Source organism: Eumetopias jubatus, unplaced genomic scaffold, assembly GCF_037043125.1.
Source record: "Eumetopias jubatus isolate StellerSeaLion01/CBP00866 unplaced genomic scaffold, mEumJub1_p1.0 scaffold_10, whole genome shotgun sequence".
In the NCBI taxonomy this organism is placed as follows: Eukaryota; Metazoa; Chordata; class Mammalia; order Carnivora; family Otariidae; genus Eumetopias; species Eumetopias jubatus.
This window is the reverse complement of record NW_028274816.1, coordinates 49,573,389-49,596,660: the sequence shown is the minus strand read 5'-3', so window position 1 is coordinate 49,596,660 and position 23,272 is coordinate 49,573,389. Positions and strand designations below refer to the sequence as shown.

The window sequence follows — 23,272 nt, the reverse complement described above, 5'->3', positions numbered from 1 at the left end:
TGAGCCCCACATCAGGCTCCATGCTCAGTGGGGAGCCTGCTTATCCCTCTCCTTCTGCCACTCTCCCTGCTTGTGCTCTTATTTATTAAATAAATAAATAAAATCTCAAAAGCAAAGCAGATCATTGCAACTAGCTTGGCTGAAGGCAAATACAGCTCAGGCACAACAGGAGAGAGCATGAAGCCTACACAGGGGACACCACTGGAGGACCTGGTTCTGGTCACCAGTAAGGATTGCATTACAGGGAACCACAGGACCTTTTCTCATAAGTCCTCAACTTTCAAGATAAGGAGATGTAGCTGGCCTACCTAATACACAAAAAACATACACAGAAAATAAGACAAAAAGAGATAGAATATGTCCCAAATGAACGTACAAGACAAAATCAAGAGTAAAAAAGCTAAACTAAAGGGAAATAAACAATATGCCTGATAAAGAATTCAAAGTAACGATCATAAAGATTCTGACTGGACATTAAGAGTGGATGAACTCAGAATTCAGTAAAGCGATAGAAAATATGAAAAAGAACCAGTCAGAGCTGAAGAATTCAACAATTGATATAAAAAATATACTAGGGGGAATTAACAGCAGATTAGAGAATGTAGAATGGAGCAATGATCTGGGAGAAATGAAACAAGGTGAACAGCAAAATAATAATAATGTGAAGAAGGAGGTGGAGGAGGAGGAGAGGAAGAGGAAGGAAGAAGAAAAGTGAAGAAGAGAGATTTAAAAAGGCAGCAGATGCAGAATAATAGGTTAAGGGAACTCTGCAAGGTCATTAAGAGAAATAACATTTATATTACAGGTATCTGAAAAGGAGAAGAGAGAGATGAGGGGGCAGAAAACTTGGGAGAAATAATAGCTGAAAACTTTCCTAATGTGGGGAAGGAAAGAGCCAAGTTCAGGAGCTACAGAGAGCCCCAAACAAGATGACCCCAAGTAGGTCCACACCAAGACACACAGTTTTAATGGCAAAAAGTTGATAAAGAGAGAATTTTAAAGCAGCAAAAGACAAGAAGTGTTACATACAAGGGAAACCTCATAAGGCTATTAGCTGATTTTTCAGCAGGAACTTTGCAGGCCATTAAGAAAGTGGCATGAAATATTCGAAGTGCTGAAAGGGAAAAACCTACACCAAGAATAATCCACACAGCAAGGTTATCATTCAGCATAAAAAGACTATGGACTCAAGAAACAAACTGAGGATTTTAGAGGGGAGGGGGTGGGGGGATGGGTTAGCCTGGTGATGGGTATTAAGGAGGACACATACTGCATGGAGCACTGGGTGTTATACGAAAACAATGAATCATGGATCACTACATCAAAAACTAATGATGTATTGTATGGTGACTAACATAATAAAATTAAAAAAAAAAAAAAAAAAGATAGTTTCCCAGACCAAAAAAAAAAGTTAAAGGAGTTCATCACCACTAAACCATCTCTACAAGACATGTTAAAGAGAACTCTTTTAAGTGGAGAGAAAAGGCCAAAACTAGGAGTGAGGAAATTATGTAAGAAAAAAATTCACATATAAAAGCAAACATATAATAAAGGTAGTAGGTTAATCACTTAAAAAGCCAGTACAGAAATTAAAACACAAAAGTAGCAACATCGATTACATCTATGAAAATTAGTCAAGGGACACAAAAGAAAAAGATGTAAAATATGACATCATATACATAAAATGTGGAGGGGGAGTAAAAACTTAGTGCTTTTAGAATGTGTTCAAACTCAAGCAACAACTTAATATACACTGCTATACACAAAAGATGTTACATATGAACCCAAAGGGTAACCACAAAATCAATATAATACCTATACAAAAAATAAAGGGAATAAAACCCAAGCATAACAGCAACCATCCAACCACAAGGGAAGAGAGCAAGAGAAGAAAAAACAGAAGAGCTACAAAAATAAGAAAACAATTAACAAAACGGAAATAAGTACATACCTATCAATAATCCTATTAAATGGAGACTAAATGCTCCAATCAAAAGACACAGGGTACTAAATTGATAAAAAACCCAGTATCTATCTATATGCTTGCTGCCTATCAGATTCACTTCAGACCTAAGGAAACAAAGAGACTCAATGTGAACAGATCGAAAAACATATACCATGCAAATAGAAGCCAAAAAAAAAAAAAAAAAGCTAGGATAGCAATACTTTCATAAAACAGAACAGACTTAAAGACTAGCAAGAGACAAAGAAGGGTACTGCATAATGATAAAGGGATCAATCCAAGTGAAGGATATAACAATTGTAAATATCTATGCACCCAAAACATATATAAAAGAAATTGACATAAAGGGAACATTTGATAATAATACAGTAGTAGAAAAGGCTTTAACAACCACAACACACTTACACCAATGGACAGATCCTTCAGACAGATAATCAACAAGAAAACAGTGGCTCTGAATGACACATTAGACCAGATGGACCTAACAGATATATACAGAACATTACTTCCCAAAACAACAGAATACACATTATGTTCAAGGGGAAATGAAAAATTCTCCAGGACAGATCACATTTAGACTCAAAAGAAGTCTCAATAAATTTAAGACTGAAATCATATGAAGCATCTTTTCCAACCTCAATAGTATGAAAATAGAAAAAAAAAAACTGGGAAAAACAAAAACACTGAGGCTAAACAACATGTTATTAAACAACCAATGGGTCAACAAAGAAATCAATGAGGAAATTAAAAAAAAAATCAAATGAGGAAATATGGAGACAAATGAAAATGAAAACAGCAGTCCAAAATTTAGGGGATGTTGCAAAAGCTGTTAGAGAAGCTTATAGTGATAAATGGCCTACCTCAAGAAACAAGAAAAATCTGAAATAAACAATCTAATCTTACACCACAAGGAGTTTGAAAAAGAAAAACAAATGAAGCCTAAAGCCAGCAGAAGAAAGGAAATGATAAAGATTAGAACAAAAATAAAGGATACAGGAACTAAAAAAACAATAGAAAAGATCATTGAAACCAGGAGCTGGGTCTTTGAAAAAATTAAAAAGAGAAAGGACCCAAATAAATAAAATCACAAATGAGAGATGAGAAATAACAACACCACACGAATTCAAATAATTATAAGAGAATTATGAAAAAGTATATGCCAACAAATTGGAGAACCTGGAAGAAACGGATAAATTCCTCCAACATATAAACTACCAAAACTGAAACAGGAAGAAATAGAAAACCTGAATAGATAAAGAACCAGAAAAGAAATAAAATCAGTAATAAAAAAACTCCCAACAAACAAAAGTCCAGGACCACATGGCTTCAGAGGTGAATTCTACCAAACATTTAAAGAAGAGTTAACACCTATTCCTCTCAAACTATTCCAAAAAGTAGAGAAGGAAGGAAAACTTTCAAATTCATTCTATGAGGCCAGAATTACCCTGATACCAAAAGCAGATAAAGACATCACTAAAAAAGAGAACTACAGGCCAATATCCCTGATGAACATAGATGCAAAAATTCTCAATAAAATACTAGCAAACTGAATCCAACAATACATTTAAAATATCACTCATCACGATGAAGTGGGATTTACTCCTGGGTTGCAAAGGGTGGTTCAATATTCACCAATCAATTAACATGATACATCACATTAATAAAAGAACAGATAAGAACCACATGATCGTTTCAGTAAATGCAGAAAAAGCATTTGAACCAAGTACAGCATCCATTCATACTAAAATCCCTCAACAAAGTAGGATTAGAGGGAACGTATCTCAACATAATAAAGGCCACATATGAAAAACCCACAACAAATATCCTAAATGAGGAAAAACTGAGAGCTTTTCCTCTACTGTCAGGAACACGACAGGGATGTCAACTCTCACCACTTTTATTCAACATAGTACTGGAAGTCTTAGCCACAGCAGTTAGACAACAAAAAGAAATAAAAGGCATCCAAACAGGTATTGAGGAAGTAAAACTTTCACTATTTGCAGATGACATGATACTATATATATAGAAAACCCAAAGACTCCACAAAAAAACTGCTGGAACTGATAAACGAATTCAGTAAAGCCACAGGATACAAAATCTACAGAAATCTGTTGCATTTCTATTCTTCAATAATGAAGCAGCAGAAAGAGAAATCAAGGAATCCCACTTAAAACTGTACCCAAAACAATTAAGATACCTAGGAATAAACCTAACCAAAAGAGGGAAAGACCTGTACTCTGAAAACTATAAAACACTGATGAAAGAAATTGAAGATGACACAAAGAAATAGATATTCCATGCTCATAGATTGGAAGAACAAATACTGTTAAAATGTCTGTACTACCCAAAGCAATATACATTTAATGCAATCTCTAGCAAAATATCAACAGCAGTTTTTCACAGAACTAGAACAATCCTAAAATTTGTATGGAACCATGAAAGACCCAGAATAGACAAAGCAACCTTGAAAAAGAAAAGCAATGCTGGAGGCATCACAATTCTGGACTTCAAGTTATATTACAAAGTTGCAATAATCAAAAAAGTATGGTACTGGCACAAAAACAAACACACAATCAATGGAACAGAAAACCCAGAAATGAACCCACAATTATATGGTCAATTAATCTTTTCCAATATCCAATGGAAACAACAGTCTTTTCAACAAATGGTGTTGGGAAAACTGGACAGCAAAATGCAAAATGCAAACACTAGTTCAAAAAGATATATGAACCCCTATGTTTACTGCAGCCTTCTTTATAATAGCCAAGATATCAGTGTCCACTGATAGATGAACGGATAAAGAAAATGTGATATATATATATACATACATACAAATATGATGGAATATTACTCAGCCATAAAAACAACATAAATGTATCCAGAGGGTATTACGCTTAGTGAAATAAGCAAGAGAGGGAAAGACAAGTATCAGCTGTTTCATTTCTATGTGAAATCTAAAATACAAAACAAATGAACATATAAAAAAAACCAAAATAAAGACTCAAATACAGGGAATTGGTAGTTGCCAGAGAGTAGGTGGGTGGGGAGAATAGAGGGGATTAAGATGTATGACCTCCCAGGTATAGAATGAGTAAGTCACAAAGATGAAAATTACAGCATAGAAAATATAGTGAATAATTTTTTAATTTTCTTGTACAGTGATTGATGGTGTAACCACTTATCATGGGGAACAATGAGTAATGTAAGAATTGCTGAATCAATATACTATACACTTGAAACTGAAATAGCTTGTGAATTACACTCCAATAATAAAATAAAAGGAAGTATGAAATATACATGATCTAAAAAGAAAAAGAAGAAATCCCATAATAGTGTGCTACTTTAGCATAGAATATTACTCTTCTACCCCAGGATGTATTCTTCCTCTTTTCCAAAGTATTGGCTGGGCTCATGGCCTCCTGAAAAAAATTATCATTCTTCAATTCCTGGAATCTATGTATTTTTATACAGTCATATTCTAGATAATGAGATGAAAGTAGAAATATTATGTGCAACTACCGGTGAGTTTAAAGGGATGAGATACCTCTTCTGTCTTCCTACTTCCTGTGGAATGGTAAGGAAATGTGATAACCAGGCAAATCTAGTCATTTGGGTCAATGAAGCAGAAGCCAACTATTAGAGGATAATGAGAAAGAGCAATGATATAGAAGGATTCTGGTTCCCTATTCCTTGGAGATAGAAGACTAGATCTGTTTGTTGGTACCTGAACTTCTACATGAGGGACAAATAAAATTCTGTCTTGTTTAAGCATCTGTTATCTAGGATTGCTGTCATAAGCCGTCAATAGGCAAATCTATAGAGACAGATAAAAATGCTCATGCCAGACAGAGAGCATTTCAAAGTACTATCTTTGCAGCAACCATGGAGGTATGTTCTTAGATCTCCTTCGAGAGAACCAGCTTTGAGAAGCATAGTTGGTGAACATCCTCCAGCTGTTCATCTTTGCTTCTACTATTGAGTTCATGCTGAGACCATGATCTTCCCAAGCTACTCCCAGCCAAGACTAACAGTGAGAGTATTAGAGCCTGAACCATTTCTACCTGATATGAGACTCTTCTAATGGGAGAGCTTTGGTCAGCAACTTTCCACTGGCCTGGCTAAGGCTCTGTCAGAGTTGCATGGTGATCTGAGTTAGCAGAAGAAAAATCAACAAGTTTAGAGAGAAAGAGATCAAAAGTAAATATGCAATCTAAGGAAGAAAGAAAAATTTAAAAAATGAACGCAGACTTAGAGAAATGTGAAACAGCAATAATCACATGAACATATGAATATATGAACATCAGAGAGGAAAGAACAGAAAAACATTGAAAGAAATGGCTGAAAACTTCCTAGTTTTTGATTTTTAAAAACCCCCTAATACAGAAATCCAAAACCCTCAAAGAACCCTAAGCAGGATGAACATGCAGATACAAACCTAAACACATCATAATCAAGAGGTTAAAAGTAGAATTCCAGGGAAGACGGTGGAGCAGGAGGACACTAAGCTCACCTGTCCTACAAATACAACTCACATGACAGTAAGTAACCCAGAAAATGTCAGAACAACTCACTACAGCTAAATATAGAGAAGAGGCACCATCAAATAGGGTAGGAAGGGTGGAGACATGGTCAGGAACTAAACAGACCCACGGGACTGTATTCGAGGGGAAAGGATGCCGCTGGCACAGACAGTGGAGAGAAACAGACACTCTCATTGGGGAGGTCCAGTGAGATGAATTCCCCAGAATATTGGCTTTGAAAACCAAAGGGGCTAAGACTGAGAAGTTCTTACAGTAAGTGGGACTCAAGGGGCGCCTGGGTGGCTCAGATGGTTAAGTGTTTGCCTTCGGCTCAGGTCATGATCCCAGGGTCCTGGGATCAAGCCCTGCAGCGGGCTCCCTGCTCGGCGGGAAGCCTGCTTCTCCCTCTCCCACTCCCCCTGCTTGTGTTCCCTCTCTCGCTGTGTCTCTCTCTGTCAAATAAATAAATAAAATCTTTAAAAAAAAAAAAAAAAGTAAGTGGGACTCAAATCCTGGAACTTTAAAAATCAGCAGGCTCAGGTCTGGGAGAAGTTGGAGAGAGGAAACTGAGCCCCTATCCATAAAGAGCATAAAAAGCCCCACAGAGATATAACATAGAAACAGCAGTTTTAAAAACTCCCAGGGTATACGGGAGGGAGATTTGTTTACTAATCTCAGAGCGTGTGCTAGAGAGGCAGGGATCCTCGGGAGGCTTTTCCAGGAATAGCAAGAACCAGTACAGTGGCTACACTGGCTACCTAACTTGCTAACAGTGTGCCCTGCCCACATGCCTCTGCGGACACACTCCTTCCAGCCAGGCCTCAGCTCCAGGTCCCCTTACACAGCAGAGCCGGGCAAACCTTGCTAACAGTATGCATTCTGTGGATTCGCTTCTGTGGATTCGCCCCCTGCAATATGCTCTTAGGAGAGCCCAACCAGAGCAGTGCCACAAGCCTGGCAGTGGGTAAGCAGCCCTCACAGGGGCCAACACCACTCCAAAGTGACCCCTGCCCTGGTGAGAGGGGAAGATAACCATGCACAACAATCAGACTATGGCCTTAGTAATAGGCTGGGAGCAACAACACAAGAAACAACAAGTGTTGGCAACAATGTAAAGAAAAAGAATCCCTTGTGCAATTGTTGTAGGCATTGTGGAAAATACTATGTACGTTCTACAAAAAATTTAAAAAACTATCATGACCCAGTTATTACCCTACTGGTATTTACCCAAAGATTAAGAAAATACTAATTAGAAAAGACATATGCACCCCTATGTTTATTGCAGTATTATTGATAATAGCAAAATTATGGAATCAACCCGTTTCCCATTGATAGATAAATAAAAACGATGTAGTACACACACACAGACCATCCAATGGAATACTACTTAACCATAAAAAGAATGAGATCTTGCCATTTGTAGCAACATGGATGGAGCCAGAGAGTATAATACTAAGTGAAACAAGTCAGAGAAAGACAAATACCATATGATTGCACTCATATATGAAATTTAAGAAACAAAACAAAGAAAAAAAGGGGGGAGGGCCTGGGTGGCTCAGTCCTTAAGTGTCTGCCTTCGGCTCAGGTCATGATTCCAGGTCCTGGGATCGAGCCCCGTTTCGGGCTCCCTGCTTGGCGGGAAGCCTGCTTCTCCCTCTCCCACTCCCACTGCTTGTATTCCCTCGCTGTATCTCTCTCTGTCAAATAAATAAAATCTTAAAAAAAAAAAAAGACAAAGCCAGAAACAGACTCTTAACTATAGAAAACATACTAATGGTTACCAGAGGGGAAGTGGATGGAGGGATGGGTGAAATAAGTGAAGGGGATTAAGAGACACTTATAATGATCACTGAGTAGTATACAGAATTGAATTACTGTATTTTATACCTGAAGCTAATATAACACTGTAGGTTAACTATACCGGTTTTAAAATAAAATAAAACTTTAAAAATGCTGAAAGTAAAGATAAAGAGAAAACCTTATAAACAGCAAGAGAAAAGTAATCCATTATCTACAGATCACAATAAAATTTAACAGCTGACTTCTCATCTGAAACACTGAAAGCCAAACGGCAATGAGACAATATATTCAACATGCTTAAAGAAAAAACACTATCTAGCAATATTTTTTTAAAAGATTTACTTATTTGGGGGGCGGAGCAAGATGGTGGAGGAGTAGGAGACCTGGATTTCGTCTGGTCCCAGGAATTCAGCTGGATAGGGATCAAACCATGCTGAACACCTACGAACTCAACAGGAGATCGAGCGAAAGAATACCAACAACTCTCTCAAGAGAAAAGCGACCACTTTCTGGAAGGTAGGACCGTGCAGAGAAGTGAATCCAAGGCAATATTTGATATTCGGGAGGATAGACGGCGGGGGGAAGGGGGCCTCCAGCCACTGCTTCTAGCAAGTGATAGAGCAGTGGAGCACAAAATTAGAACTTTTAGAAGTTGGCACCGCTGAGGGACCTTGCTCCAGTGGCTAAAGAGGGGGTGGAACCCTCGCGGGACAGTGTGGTCTCAGGACCCTCGGGGTCACAGAAAGACGGGGGGTGCCTGAGTACGGCAGAGCTCCCAGGTATCGGAGTGGGGAAGCCAGCAGCAGAGACGGAGCAGAGGAGTGGGCTCTCAGCTCAGGGTTGCCATAAACTGTGATCCACGGCACAGTCGGGCCACTGCTCTTCCAGCAGGGACCCAACAAGGGGCAGATCCTGGGAGACTCCCCTTCCTCCCCTGGGAGGAGCGGTGCGGGAGCACACCGCAGGAATCTGCTGGGTTTGGAGAATTCACACGGGGTTGGGTGCTGGAGATAGAAACACTCAGTCACAGGCCAGGTGAGCATGGAGTGCAGCCGGAGACTGGGGAAACAGGAGTGACTGACTGCTTTTCTCCGGCTCACTGAGGAGTGGGACCCCGAGTTCTCGGCTCCCCTGCGGTAGAGATTGGGAAGCCGCCATTTTCACTCTCTTCCAAAGCTGAACGGAAAGCTTGCAGGGAACAAAAGCTCCCAAGAGCAAACCCGAGCAGATTACTTACCCCGGACTGGCAAGGGTGGGACAATTCCGCCTCCGGCAAAAACATTTGGGAACCATGGCAAAAGGCCCCTCGCCTAGATCAGCAAGAACAGCCAGCCAAGACCAAGTTTACCGATCAATGAGAACGGCAGAACTCCAACACTAGAGGAATACTGCACATAGAATTCATGTTTTTTTTTTAACCACGATTCTTTAGTCTTTCAACGTCAATTTTTTAAATTTTTTTGAATTTTTCTTTTTCTGTCTTTCAACCAACATCTTATCAATCCCTTTTTTAAAACACATTTTTATTTTTCATTTTTAGAGTCATATTCTATCCCTTCATAGCAGTTACCCTTACTTTTGCATATAAGTTGTTTTCTCTTTAAAATTTTGAGATACAGTTTCTTCTAACAGATCAAAATATACCCTAAATATCTAGTGTATGGCTTTGTTCTAGTCTCCTGCCTGATCACATTCTCTTTTTTTTTCCTTTTAAATCCTCTTCTTTCTTTTTTCAAACTTCTTATCAATTCCTTTTATAAAATCTTTTATAATTTTCATCTTTACAATCATATTCCATCTCTTCATCGTATTAACCCTTATTTTTGTACATATATTTTTTCTTTCTTTAAAATTTTGGGAGGCACTTTCTTCGAACAGACCAAAATACACCCAAAATCCAGTGTGTGGCACTGATCTATGTACCAGTCTGATCATATTCTGTTTTTGTTTTGTTTTGTTTTGTTCTGTTTTTGTTTGTTTTGATCTTTTTCTTTCTTTTTCTTTTTTCTTTCTTTCCCTTTCATTTCCCCTGGTTTCAGGTCTTTTCTGATTTGTTTAGAGTATATTTTCTGTGGATGTTGTTACCCTGTTACCATTTTGTTCTCTCATTCATCTGTTCTCCTCTGGACAAAATGACAAGACGGAAAAAATCACCTCAACAAAAAGAACAAGAGGCAGTACTGACTGCCAGGGACCTACTCAATATGGACATTAGTACAGGGTCAGAACTAGAGTTCAGAATGATGATTTTAAAGATACTAGCTGGGCTTGAAAAAAGCATGGAAGTTATTAGAGAAACCCTTTCTGGAGAAATAAAAACTAAAATCTAACCAAGGTGAAATCAAAAAGGCTATTAATGAGGTGCAATCAAAAATGGGGGCTCGAACTGCTAGGATAAATGAGGCAGAAAAGAGAATTAGTGATATAGAAGACCAAATGATGGAAAATAAAGAATCTGAGAAAAAGAGAGATAAACAACTACTGGATCATGAGGGCAGAATTCGAGATAAGCGATACCGTAAGATGAAACATTAAAATAATTGGGATCACAGAAGAAGAAGAGAGGGGCAGAAGGTATATTGGAGCAAATTATAGCAGAGAACTTCCCTAATTTGGGGAAGGAAACCGGCATCAAAATCCAGGAGGCACAGAGAAGCCCTCTCAAAATCAATAAAAATAGGTCAACACCCCGACATCTAATAGTAAAACTTACGAGTCTCAGAGACAAAGAGAAAATCCTGAAAGCAGCTCGGGACAAGAGATCCGTAACCTACAATGGTAGAAACATTAGATTGGCAACAGACCTATCCACAGAGACCTGCAGGCCAGAAAGGACTGGCATGGTATATTCAGAGCACTAAATGAGAAAAATATGCAGCCAAGAATACTATATCCAGCTAGGCTGTCATTGAAAATAAAAGGAGAGATAAAAAGCTTCCAGGACAAACAAAAACTAAAGGAATTGGCAAACACAAAACCAGCCCTACAAGAAATATTGAAAGATGTCCTCTAAGTAAAGACAGAGCCTAAAAGCAACATAGACCAGAAAAGAACACAGACAATATACACTAACAGTCACCTTACTGGCAATACAATGGCACTAAATTCATATCTTTCAATAGTTACCCTGAATGTAAATGGGCTAAATGCCCCAATCAAAAGACACAGGCTATCAGATTGGATAAAAAAACAAGACCCATCGATATGCTGTCTGTAAGAGACTCATTTTAGACCCAAAGACACCCCCACATTGAAAGTGAGGGGGTGGAAAACCATTTACCATGCTAATGGACACCGAAAGAAAGCTGGGGTGGCAATCCTTATATCAGACAAATTAGATTTTAAACCAAAGACTGTAATAAGAGATGAGGAAGGACACTATATCCTACTTAAAGGGTCTATCCAACAAGAAGATCTAACAATTGTAAATATCTATGCCCCTAACATGGGAGCAGCCAATTATATAAGGCAATTAATAACAAAAGCAAAGAAACACAATGACAACAATACAATAATAGTGGGGGACTTTAACACCCCCCTCACTGAAATGGACAGGTCATCTAAGCAAAAGATCAACAAGGAAATAAAGACTTTAAATGACACACTGGACTAAATGGACTTCACAGATATATTCAGAACACTCCATCCCAAAGCAATAGAATACACATTCTTCTCTAGTGCCCATGGAACATTCTCCAGAATAGATTGCATCCTAGGTCCCAAATCAGGTCTCAACCGGTACCAAAAGACTGGGATCATTCCCTGCATATTTTCAGACCACAATGCTTTGAAACTAGAACTCAATCACAAGATGAAAGTTGGAAAGAACTCAAATACATGGAGGCTAAAGAGCATCCTACTGAAGAATGAATGGGTCAACCAGGAAATTAAAGAAGAATTAAAAAAATTCATGGAAACCAATGAAAATGAAAACACAACCGTTCAAAATCTTTGGGATACAGCAAAGGCAGTCCTAAGAGGAAAGTATATAGCAAAGCCTTTCTCAAGAAACAAGAAAGGTCTCAAATACACAACCTAACCCTACACCTAAAGGAGCTGGAGAGAGAACAGCAAATAAAGCCTAAACCCAGCAGGAGAAGAGAAATAATAAAGATCAGAGCAGAAATCAATGAAATAGAAACCAAAAGAACAGTAGAACAGATCAACAAAACAAGGAGCTGGTTCTTTGAAAGAATTAACAAGACTGATAAACCCCTGGCCAGACTTATCAAAAAGAAAAGAGAAATGACCCAAATCAACAAAATCATGAATGAAAGAGAGATCACAACCAACACCAAAGAAATACAAACAATTATAAGAACATATTATGAGCAACTCTATGCCAGCAAATGAGATAATCTGGACGAAATCGATGCATTCCTAGAGATGTATCAACTACCAAAACTGAACCAGGAAGAAATAGAAAACCTGAACAGACCTATAACCACTAAGGAAATTAAAGCAGTCATCAAAAATCTCCCAACAAAAGCGCAGGGCCAGATGGCTTCCCAGGGGAATTCTACCAAACATTTAAAGAAGAATTAATACCTATTCTTCTGAAACTGTTCCAAAAAATAGAAATGGAAGGAAAACTTCCAAACTCGTTTTATGAGGCCACCAATACCTTGATCGCCAAACCAGACAAAGACCCCATCAAAAAGGAAAATAACAGACCAATATCCTTGATGAACACGGATGCAAAAATTCTCACCAAAATACTAGCCAATAGGATCCAACAGTACATTAAAAGGATTATTCACCACGACCAAGTGGGATTTATCCCTGGGCTGCACGGTTGGTTCAACATCCGCAAATCAATGTGATACAATACATTAATAAAAGAAAGAACAAGAAACATATGATCCTCTCAATCGATGCAGAAAAAGCATCTGACAAAGTACAGCATCGTTTCTTGATTAAAACTCTTCAGAGTATAGGGATAGAGGGTACATACCTCAATATCATAAAAGCCATCTATGAAAAGCCCACAGCGAATATCATTCTCAATGGGGAAAAACTGAGAGCTTTCCCAATAAGGTCAGGAACACGGCAGGGATGTCCACTCTCACCACTGCTATTCAACATAGTATTAGAAGTCCTAGCCACAGCAATCAGACAACAAAAAGAAATAAAAGGCATCCAAATTGGCAAAAAAGAAGTCAAACTCTCACTCTTTTCAGATGATATGATACTTTATGTGGAAAACCCAAAAGACTCCACCCCAAACCTCTAGAACTCATACAGGAATTCAGTAAAGTGGCAGGATATAAAATCAATGCACAGAAATCAGTGGCATTCCTATACACCAACAAGACAGAAGAAAGAGAAATTAAGGAGTCAATCCCATTTATAATTGTACCCAAAACCATAAGATACCTAGGAATAAATCTAACCAAAGAAGCAAAGACTCTGTACTCAGAAAACTATAAAATACTCATGAAAGAAATTGAGGAAGACACAAAGAAATGGAAAAACATTCCATGCTCATGGACTGGAAGAACAAATATTGTGAGGATGTCAATGCTACCTAGAGCAATCTACACAGTCAATGCAATCCCCATCAAAATACCATCAACTTTTTTCAAAGAAATGGAACAAATAATCCTAAAATTTGTATGGAACCAGAAAAGACCTCGAATAGCCAGAGGAATGTTGAAAAAGAAAAGCAAAGCTGGCGGCATCACAATTCCGGACTTCCAGCTCTATTACAAAGCTGTCATCATCAAGACAGTATGGTACTGGCACAAAAACAGACACATAGATCAATGGAACAGAATCGAGAGCTCAGAAATGGACCCTCAACTCGAGGGTCAACTAATCTTCAACAAAGCTGAAAAGAATATCCAATGGAAAAAAGACAGTCTCTTCAACAAAAAGTGTTGGGAAAATTTGACAGCCACATGCAGAAGAATGAAACTGGACCATTTCCTTACACCACACACAAAAATAGACTCAAAATGGTTGAAAGACCTAAATGTGAGACAGGAGTCCATCAAAATGCTAAAGGAGAACACAGGCAGCAACCTCTTCGACCTCAGCCGCGGCAACTTCTTCCTAGAAACATCGCCAAAGGCAAGGGAAGCAAGGGCAAAAATGAACTACTGGTACCTCATCAAAATAAAAAGCTTTTGCACAGCGAAAGAAACAGTCAACAAAACCAAAAGACAACTGACAGAATGGGAGAAGATATTTGCAAATGACATATCAGATAAAGGGCTAGTATCCAAAATCTATAAGGAACTTCTTAAACTCAACACCCAAAGAACAAACGATCCAATCAAGAAATGGGCAGAAGACATGAACAGACATTTTTCCAAAGAAGACATCCAAACGGCCAACAGACACATGAAAAAGTGCTCAACATCGCTCAGCATCAGGGAAATCCAAATCAAATCCTCAATCAGATATCACCTCACACCAGTCAGAATGGCTAAAATTAACAAGTCAGGAAATGACAGATGTTGGCGGGGATGAGGAGAAAGGGGAACCCTCCTACACTGTTGGTGGCAATGCAAGCTGGTGCAGCCACTCTGGAAAACAGTATGGAGGTTCCTCAAAAAGTTGAAAACAGAGCTACCATACGATCCAGCAATTGCACTACTGGGTATTTACCCCAAAGATACAAATGTAGGGATCCGAAGGGGTATGTGCACCCCAATGTTTATAGCAGCAATGTCCACAATAGCCAAAGCGTGGAAAGAGCCAAGATGTCCATCGACAGATGAATGGATAAAGAAGATGTGGTATATATACACAATGGAGTATTATGCAGCCATCAAAAAGAATGAAATCTTGCCATTTGCCACGACGTGGATGGAACTGGAGGGTATTATGCTGAGCGAAATAAGTCAATCAGAGAAAGACATGTATCATATGACCTCACTGATATGAGGAATTCTTAATCTCAGGAAACAAACAGGGTTGCTGGAGTGGTGGGGGATGGGAGGGATGGGGGGGCTGGGTGATAGACACTGGGGAGGGTATGTGCTATGGTGAGTGCTGTGAATTGTGCAAGACTGTTGAATCACAGATCTGTACCTCTGAAGCAAATAATACAGTGTATGTTAAAAAAAAAAAAGAAGAAGATAGCAGGAGGGGAAGAATGAATGGGGGGGAAATCGGAGGGGGAGACGAACCATGAGAGACGATGGACTCTGAAAAACAAACTGAGGGTTCTAGAGGGGCTGGATGGGAGAAGGGGATAACCTGGTGATGGGTATTAAAGAGGGCACATTCTGCATGGAGCACTGGGTGGTACAGCAAACAATGAATCACGGAACACTACATCAGAAACTAATGATGTAATGTATGGTGATTAACATAATAAAAAAAAGATTTACTTATTTTACAGAGAGAGAGAAAGAGCACGCGCATGCATGGGGGGTGGGGAGGCAGGAAGGGAGGCAGACAGAGATTCCCAAGTAGACTACGCTCAGTGCAGAGCCCAAGGCGGGGCTTGATCTCACAACCCTGACTGAGATCATGACCAGAGCCAAAACCAAGAGTCAGATGCTTAACCAACTATGCTTCCCAGGTGTCCCTCAACTAACAATCATATATCTAGCAAAGTGATCTTTCAAAAATAAAGATGATTATAGTAAATAAGCGAGACATAAAAGGTAACATATTTTATGATTCTACTTATATGAATTATACAAAATAGGCAATTTTATAGAGACATAATGCAGACTGGTGGTTGCCAAGGGCTAGGGGGAGAATGGGATGGGGGAGTAAATGCTTAACATGGGGTTTTATTTTAGAGTAATGAAAATGTTTTGGAACTAGATAGAGATGGTGGCTGCACAACATTGTGAATGGCACAGTGAATGCCACTGAATCGTTTGATTTAAAATATTTATTTTATATTCTGTGAATTTCACCTTAAGAAAAGGAATACGAAATATATTTCCAGATAAACAAAAACAGAGAATTCACAGCAGGCTGGCCTCACCAGAAATAATAAAGCAAGTTCCTCAGACTCAAAGGAAGTGACACCAAACATTAGTTAAAATCCTCATGAAAAAATGAGGAGCTCAAGTAAAGGACTTAGCCAAATGCGGAGTACACAGTAGGCTTGTCAATTTAATTTTCCTAGGCACTCTGCTCTATGTTTCTGGAGAAATGAACCTGTTATTTCCAGATGAAAAACAGATAATATGGCAAGAAAAGTACAAAATGGGATATTCTTTCTCTAGTGCCTAATTTTCTTACTTCTGAATAGATCCACTTTGTCATCAATATCCTGGGCCCTTCCATGGCCTTCTTTTATACTACGTCAGGCTTCACACTGGCACTCACAGACTCCAAATATGTGTATCTATATTAGGTTTCCTTATTTCTTGTGCCCTTTTTCCATTTTAGTTCTATTGAAAAAGACAGAGGGTAAATTGGAAGAGGAAAACCTTCTCCTTCCCCTTGGAGGCCTGGGAGAGAAAAGACAGACCATGGACATAGAAACGTAGGCAGTTAAATATGTGCTCAGAACTCCCCACACTCCAGCACATTAAGGTGGAGTCAGATACGCAGTAGTTAAGAGGGCAAAGTGTCATGGTCAAGTTGGAAGGACGTTAAATAGCCTTTGGTTCCCATTGTAGCATACATCCTGAGTAGGGTGTGATAGGGCCCTTGCAGAAGACAAGGGGGCCCCACAGGTTGTGGGATATATGGAATCCAGGAACTCTTTGAAGGACATGACAGAGACTCAAGAAATCTATGGAGGGAGCAAGATCTAAAGGAGGACAGTTGAAAAGGAGAGGCTCTTGTACCATGACTGAGATGAAACATAACACAAATTCATCAGCTATAGAATGCCGAAAGAAAGGAGCCAGCTAAAGCAGATTCACTGGAGACCAGCCAGCTCACATTCATGAAGGGACCAGGGACCATCCTCCTTCCCAAGTTATAAAGATCTTTTTCCATACCTCAGACACCACCTTAATAGACGATGGGGGTACAGAGGGGAATCTGAATGACTAATTATTCAAAGAAACAATTTACTAATGTACTAAGTTTCGAACCAGACTGCTTTAAAACTAGCTTTTTTTCATTCTATTAAACAGAACTCATAAAGGGTTATCAGAACATATTTTTAATAAACTATATTTTTAATGCACATCTCAGTGTAGTATGAGTAATTGTGACCCTTATACATATGAAATCACTGAATAAAGTTAATGGACAAAAAACATGGAGTAAGATATGAGGAGGTAAACGAGAGTCAGACAATGTTCAAATTCTCTAAAGAATTTATAAGCACAAAATTGACTTTACTAGACTAGCACTGGCATTGGGCAAAATTCATCTTCATAGTTTTGGACATCTCTGTCCAAAGAGCATTCACTGAGTACTTGTGGTAGGCGCTACAGGAACTCTGCTAAATAAAACAAGTTTGCAAGGCACTTATATCTTGGTTCCACCCTAACTTCTAATGCCAGACGTCAACCTACAAAAAGCATGCTTTCAAGAAAGTTCTGGGGGCGCCTGGGTGGCTCAGTCGTCAAGCATATCTGCCTTTGGCTCAGGTCATGATCCCGGGGTCCTGGGATCGAGCCCCGCATCGGGCTCCCTGCTCTGCGGGGGGGCCTGCTCCTCCCTCTCGCATTCCCCCTGCTTGTGTTCCCTCTCTCGCTGTGTCTCTCTCTGTCAAATAAATAAAATCTTAAAAAAAAAAAAAGTTCTGATATCTGTCAAATATACCTTATTATAAATTACTGTATTCACTCTCCAGGAAAAAAAAATACCCAAGTGGGTATACACCCACCAGGGTTAGTTTTGTAGTTGACAAAATTAACAGAAAAACGGAGAAAACATTGATCAAGATCATATATACAAGTATTTGACAAAACTTAACACCAATTTATGACACTCTTAGCAGACTAGGAATAAAAGGAAATTTCCTTGGGTGCCTGGGTGGCTCAGATGGTTGAGCGTCTGTCTTCGGCTCAGGTCATGATCCCAGGGTCCTGGGATCGAGTCCCGCATTGGGCTTCCTGCTCCTTGGGAGCCTGCTTCTCCCTCTGCTTCTCTCTCTCTCTCTCTCTACCCCCCTCTCTCTCCTCCTCTCTCATGAATAAATAAAAAAAAAATCTTTAAAAAAAAAAAAGGAAATTTCCTTGAACCAGATTATTTAGAAAAATACCTACACCAAATTATCATACTTACTCATGAATTACTGAATATATACCCCTAAGTATACGGGACAAAGATCACTCACTACCACATCTATTCAACATTCTATTATGTTTAACAATCAAAATTAGGCAAGAAAAAAAAGGGGGCATGAGGGTTTAAAATGAGTAAAACTGTTCATTTGCAGATAATATATTTGTAAACATAATTCAGTGTCAAATTCTCAGCAGTTTTAATTGTGGAAATAGACTAATTCTAAAATTTATAAGGAAATATAAATAGCTACAAACAGCTAAGGCAATGCTGAAAAAGATGGAGGATTCACTTGCATTATCAGATCAAGACTTATAAAATAGATATGGTAATTAAGATAGTGTGGGATTGACACAGGAAATCAAAACAATGGAAAAGGACATAAAGTCAGAAAGACATATATTAACATGAATAAGTCTGAAAACACAATGTGGAGTGGAAAACAGATGAGTTGCAAAACTGTAAGTCCATCAGGTTCCCAGTTATTTATTTATTTATTTTTAAGATTTATTTATTTATTTGAGAGAGAGAGAATGAGAGATAGAGAGCATGAGAGGGAAGAGAATCAGGGAGAAGCAGACTCCCTGCTGAGAAGGGAACCCGATGTGGGACTCAATCCCAGGACTCCAGGATCATGACCTGAGCCCAAGGCAGTCGCTTAACCAACTGAGCCACCCAGGCGCCCAGGTTCCCAGTTATTTAAAAAATCTAAAACACAGAGCAACATTAAGTAGTGTTCATATATACAAATTTATGTGGTAAAAATATAAAACCATGAACTCTATGGATACAGATAGAGTGACTGCCTCTGGGGACAAAGTATCTGTAATATTCTGATTATTTTGTTGAAAAAAATCCTGAGGCAAAATGACAAAATATTAAAACATGCTAATTTGGGGAGCTGGGTATGTGGCTGCTTATTCTACTTCTCCTACCTCTTCCTAGATTTTAAAATAATAAAGAAGAAAAACAAGAGAGACAGAGGAAGAAGCAGCTCTTTATTAGTTCTATTTTGTGTTTTTCTAACTCACTGACTTGAACTTTATTCTTACCAATTCCTTTTTTAATTTTCTCATTTTGTTTCTAATTACTAGAATGGTGTATTTTGTTCATTTACTTTCATTCTTTTACGTTTATTAACATATTTTTTCAGCCTGTAGGTTTTCTTCTTTTATTTTTCAAGATGTTCTGTAACAAATTTTTATGTCCCCATTGATCTGAGTTGCTTATGCTAGTTAAAAAAATTCCATGTGAATGTTTTTCTTTTTGAATCTTTTATTATTAACTTCATATTTAATTGCATTGTGGAACTATTGCCACGTATAGTTTCTACTTTGGAAAAGACAATTTTTAAAGATTTTATTTATTTGACAGAGAGAAAGACAGTGAGAGAGGGAACACAAGCAGGGGGAGTGCGAGAGGGAGAAGCAGGCTTCCTGCTGAGCAGGGAGCCTGACGCGGGGCTCGATCCCAGGACCCGGAGATCAGGACCTGAGCCGAAGGCAGACGCTTAACAACTGAGCCACCCAGGCACCCCTCTTTTGAAATTTATTGAATTTTATTCACACTTAATACACGGTCAGTTTCTAGGTTATTTCATATCCAAATAAGAGATAGTAACTGTTTCCAGGCTATAAGCTATCTTAATCTATTAGCTCTATCAAATTATTATTGGTAGATATATATCTATTTTTTTGTCTAGCTCATCTAGCATGAGCTAAGACAGATGAAAGTTTCCCTACTGATATGTATCTTTTTATGTTCAGTGTTCCTTATAGTAAATTTGCTGCAGGTTATTTGATAAGGAAGCAGTCCTAAACTATTTATCTTTATTATCTATTGCACCCATTTTAAAACACTGTTCTTTTTGTTTAAAGCTTATGTTTGACTTTTATCTTACCTGATATTAACACAGACTTTTCCTTTCTTTTAAAGTGAAATTTTGGACAACCACTTTGGAAAACTGCTTGGCAGTATCAATAAAAGGTAACCTATGTATGTGACCTATAACTCAGCAATTCTACTTTTGGTTTACATACAAAAGAATGTGTACATATGTGCAACAAAAGACATTCACAAGAAAGTTCATAGCAATAGTATTTGTAATTGTCCTCAAATAAAAACTACCTAAATGGCAATCAATAATAGAATGGATAAATAAAATTGTATTTTATTCACATAATTGAATAATATAAAGCAATGAAATTAACCAAACTACAACTACATGCAATAATTCAACATGAATCTGACAAACATAGTATTAGGCAAAAGAAGCCAGACACAGAGTATATACATTAATAAGGTTCAAACTTAGGCAGAGATAATCTGCGGTGATATAAGTTGAATAGTGCTTAGCCCTGGGATAGGGGTGATGACCTTGGAAAGGTGCAGAAGAAATCTCATGGCTGTTAGGGTAATGTTCTAATTCCTGATCTATTGCTTTTGTAAGTTACAGTGTTCACTTTGAAAATTAACTGAGTTTGAAGAAAAAAATGGATAAGCAGAGAAGCTGCTAATTGGGACACATAATCAAAGAAAGATGTATCTCAGTATCTGAAAGCTTTGAGCTGAGGGTGAAATAGCAGTAAAGTGAGATATGTTTAATAGCTAAGAGTGCAGGATAAATCTGTAAAGAGAAAGATTCCAAAGGAAGTATGAAGGATGAAGTTCTGAGGAAAAGGACTTATCCTTGAAGAGGAGGCAGACATCAACTTTTTTTTTTTTTTTTTAAGATTTTACTTATTTGAGAGAGAGGGCATAAGCAGGGGGGAGGGGCCAAGGGAGAAGCAGACATCTTGCTGAGCAGGGAGCCCCATGCAGGGCTCCGATGCAGGGCTTGATCCCAGGATCCTGAGATCATGACATGAGCTGAAGGCAGATGCTTAACAGACTGAGCCACCCAGGCGTCCCGATATCACTTACTTTAAGAGTAAAATAAACAAGGAACCATGGATTCAAGTCACTAAAACCACAAATATTCACAAAAACTATGCATACCAGGCATAGAATGTCCTAGGGGCTGGAGACACACCAGTAAACCAAATACTCTGAAATGTTCACATTTCAGTGCCTAAAATTATAATAATTTACCAGAAATTATTAGACTGTGGCCCAATCTGTAGCAAATACTCATTGAAAAATATAATTATGTAGAGTCATTTGAGAGACACATATCTCATCTATTTCTTCAGATATTCTAGTATTCTTTAAAATTATGTATGATACATATAGAATAATGTGGTAAAATGCACTAATTTTTTTTTTTAAGATTTTATTTTTAAGTAATCTCTGCACCCAATGTGCGGCTCAAACTCACAACCGCAAGATCAAGTGTCACATGCTCTACTGACTGAGCCAGCCAGGCGCCCCTAAGATGCACTAATCTTAAGTGTACAACATGATACATTTTTATACATTTAAATATTTATGTAATCAGGTCAAAATAACCACATTTTCAGCACTCCAGAAGATTCTCTCATATCCCTTCCCAGTTAACATCCTTTTAGGGGTAACTACTATCCTGATTTCTAGCACAAGAGATTAGTTTCCCCAGCTTTCAAACTTCATATAAATAGAACCATCTATTTTGTTTCTGGCTTCGCTCACTCCAATGTTTATGAAATTTATCTTTATTGTTGTGAGTAACCAGTATCTGCCATTTTTTTTTTTAAATTGTTGTGTGGTCTTCCATTGAATGAAAGGGATAATTCATTCCTTTTTCTGATAATCTTCATTTGCATTCTTTCCAATGCTGTCTATTTTAACATATATTCTTTATTTTATCCTTTATCAAAACAGATCATCAAAATAGCTGGGTTTGTCAACTACAAGAGGTCACACTATAATATATTTATTGCCCTAGGTACCAAAGGAAAGCTTACTTCTCCTAAGAAAAGTTCATTTTAATCCTTATTTACAATGCAAATTATGTAATGAATTTTTTGCTCTAGTTTGTTTCACCTATAATAATGAAATTGAAAACTGAAGCCCAACTTTAATCTCTCTGAATGAACACCTTTCTGCATCACCATATTTTTTTTAAAGATTTTATTTATTTATTTGACAGATAGAGAGACAGTGATGTTCGACAGATAGAGAGACAGCGAGAGAGGGAACATAAGCAGGGAGAGTGGGAGAGGGAGAAGCAGGTTTCCTGCCAAGCGTGAGCAGGGAGCCCGAGCAGCAGTGTGGGGCTCAATCCCAGGACCCTGGGACCAAGACCTGAGCCTAAGGCAGACCCTTAACTGAGCCACCCAGGCATCCCTGCATTACCATATTTTAACTCTTCCCTGGTCTTAATCTTCCAACTCTATTTCGTCTGAAAAAGCTTTATCTATAGAGGATTTTCCAATTTACTATATGGATTACTATAATTCTTTTAAACTACACTGTAGAATAAAGCAGAGAACAAATATACTACTTAAAATTTACCTGGGATTCAGTCATTTCCTCTTCTTTCTGGTAAAAGACAGGGCTTGAAAAGGCAGAACTGGGAAAGAGAAGAAAAGCCATTAGATCAGGCATGCTTTGTGGTTTCAGAACCTGCACCCACAAGGTGGACTAAAGGTCACCCTGTAAATGATTCTTGGATCCATCAGAAAGGCCAAGAATATTCATACCAGAGGTACTGATAGGTTTAAGGATGACTGGTATGATCACATATTGCTTAGGCATAAGGTGGATAAGAATAAAAGTTCATATGTGAGAGATGTCCCATGAATTTGTCAATAGTTCTGTATCAGGGAAAAAAACAGTTCACAAGGAACAGGAAGATATATAGCTTCATGAAAGAACATAACCAAGAAAATTATGAAATTTACAAAATACC

At 38.3% G+C, this 23,272-nt stretch overlaps 1 protein-coding gene across 1 annotated transcript in view; it reads right to left on the bottom strand.

Moving 5' to 3' along the window:
* The window catches only part of LOC114198974 (uncharacterized), a 60,104-nt gene that overhangs the window by 20,923 nt on the left and 15,909 nt on the right, over positions 1–23,272 (bottom strand). The window contains exon 3 of the mRNA XM_028090697.2: positions 22,876–22,933. Within this exon, the coding sequence (XP_027946498.1) occupies positions 22,876–22,933 (58 nt within the window). The remainder of the gene's footprint in view (positions 1–22,875; positions 22,934–23,272) is intronic.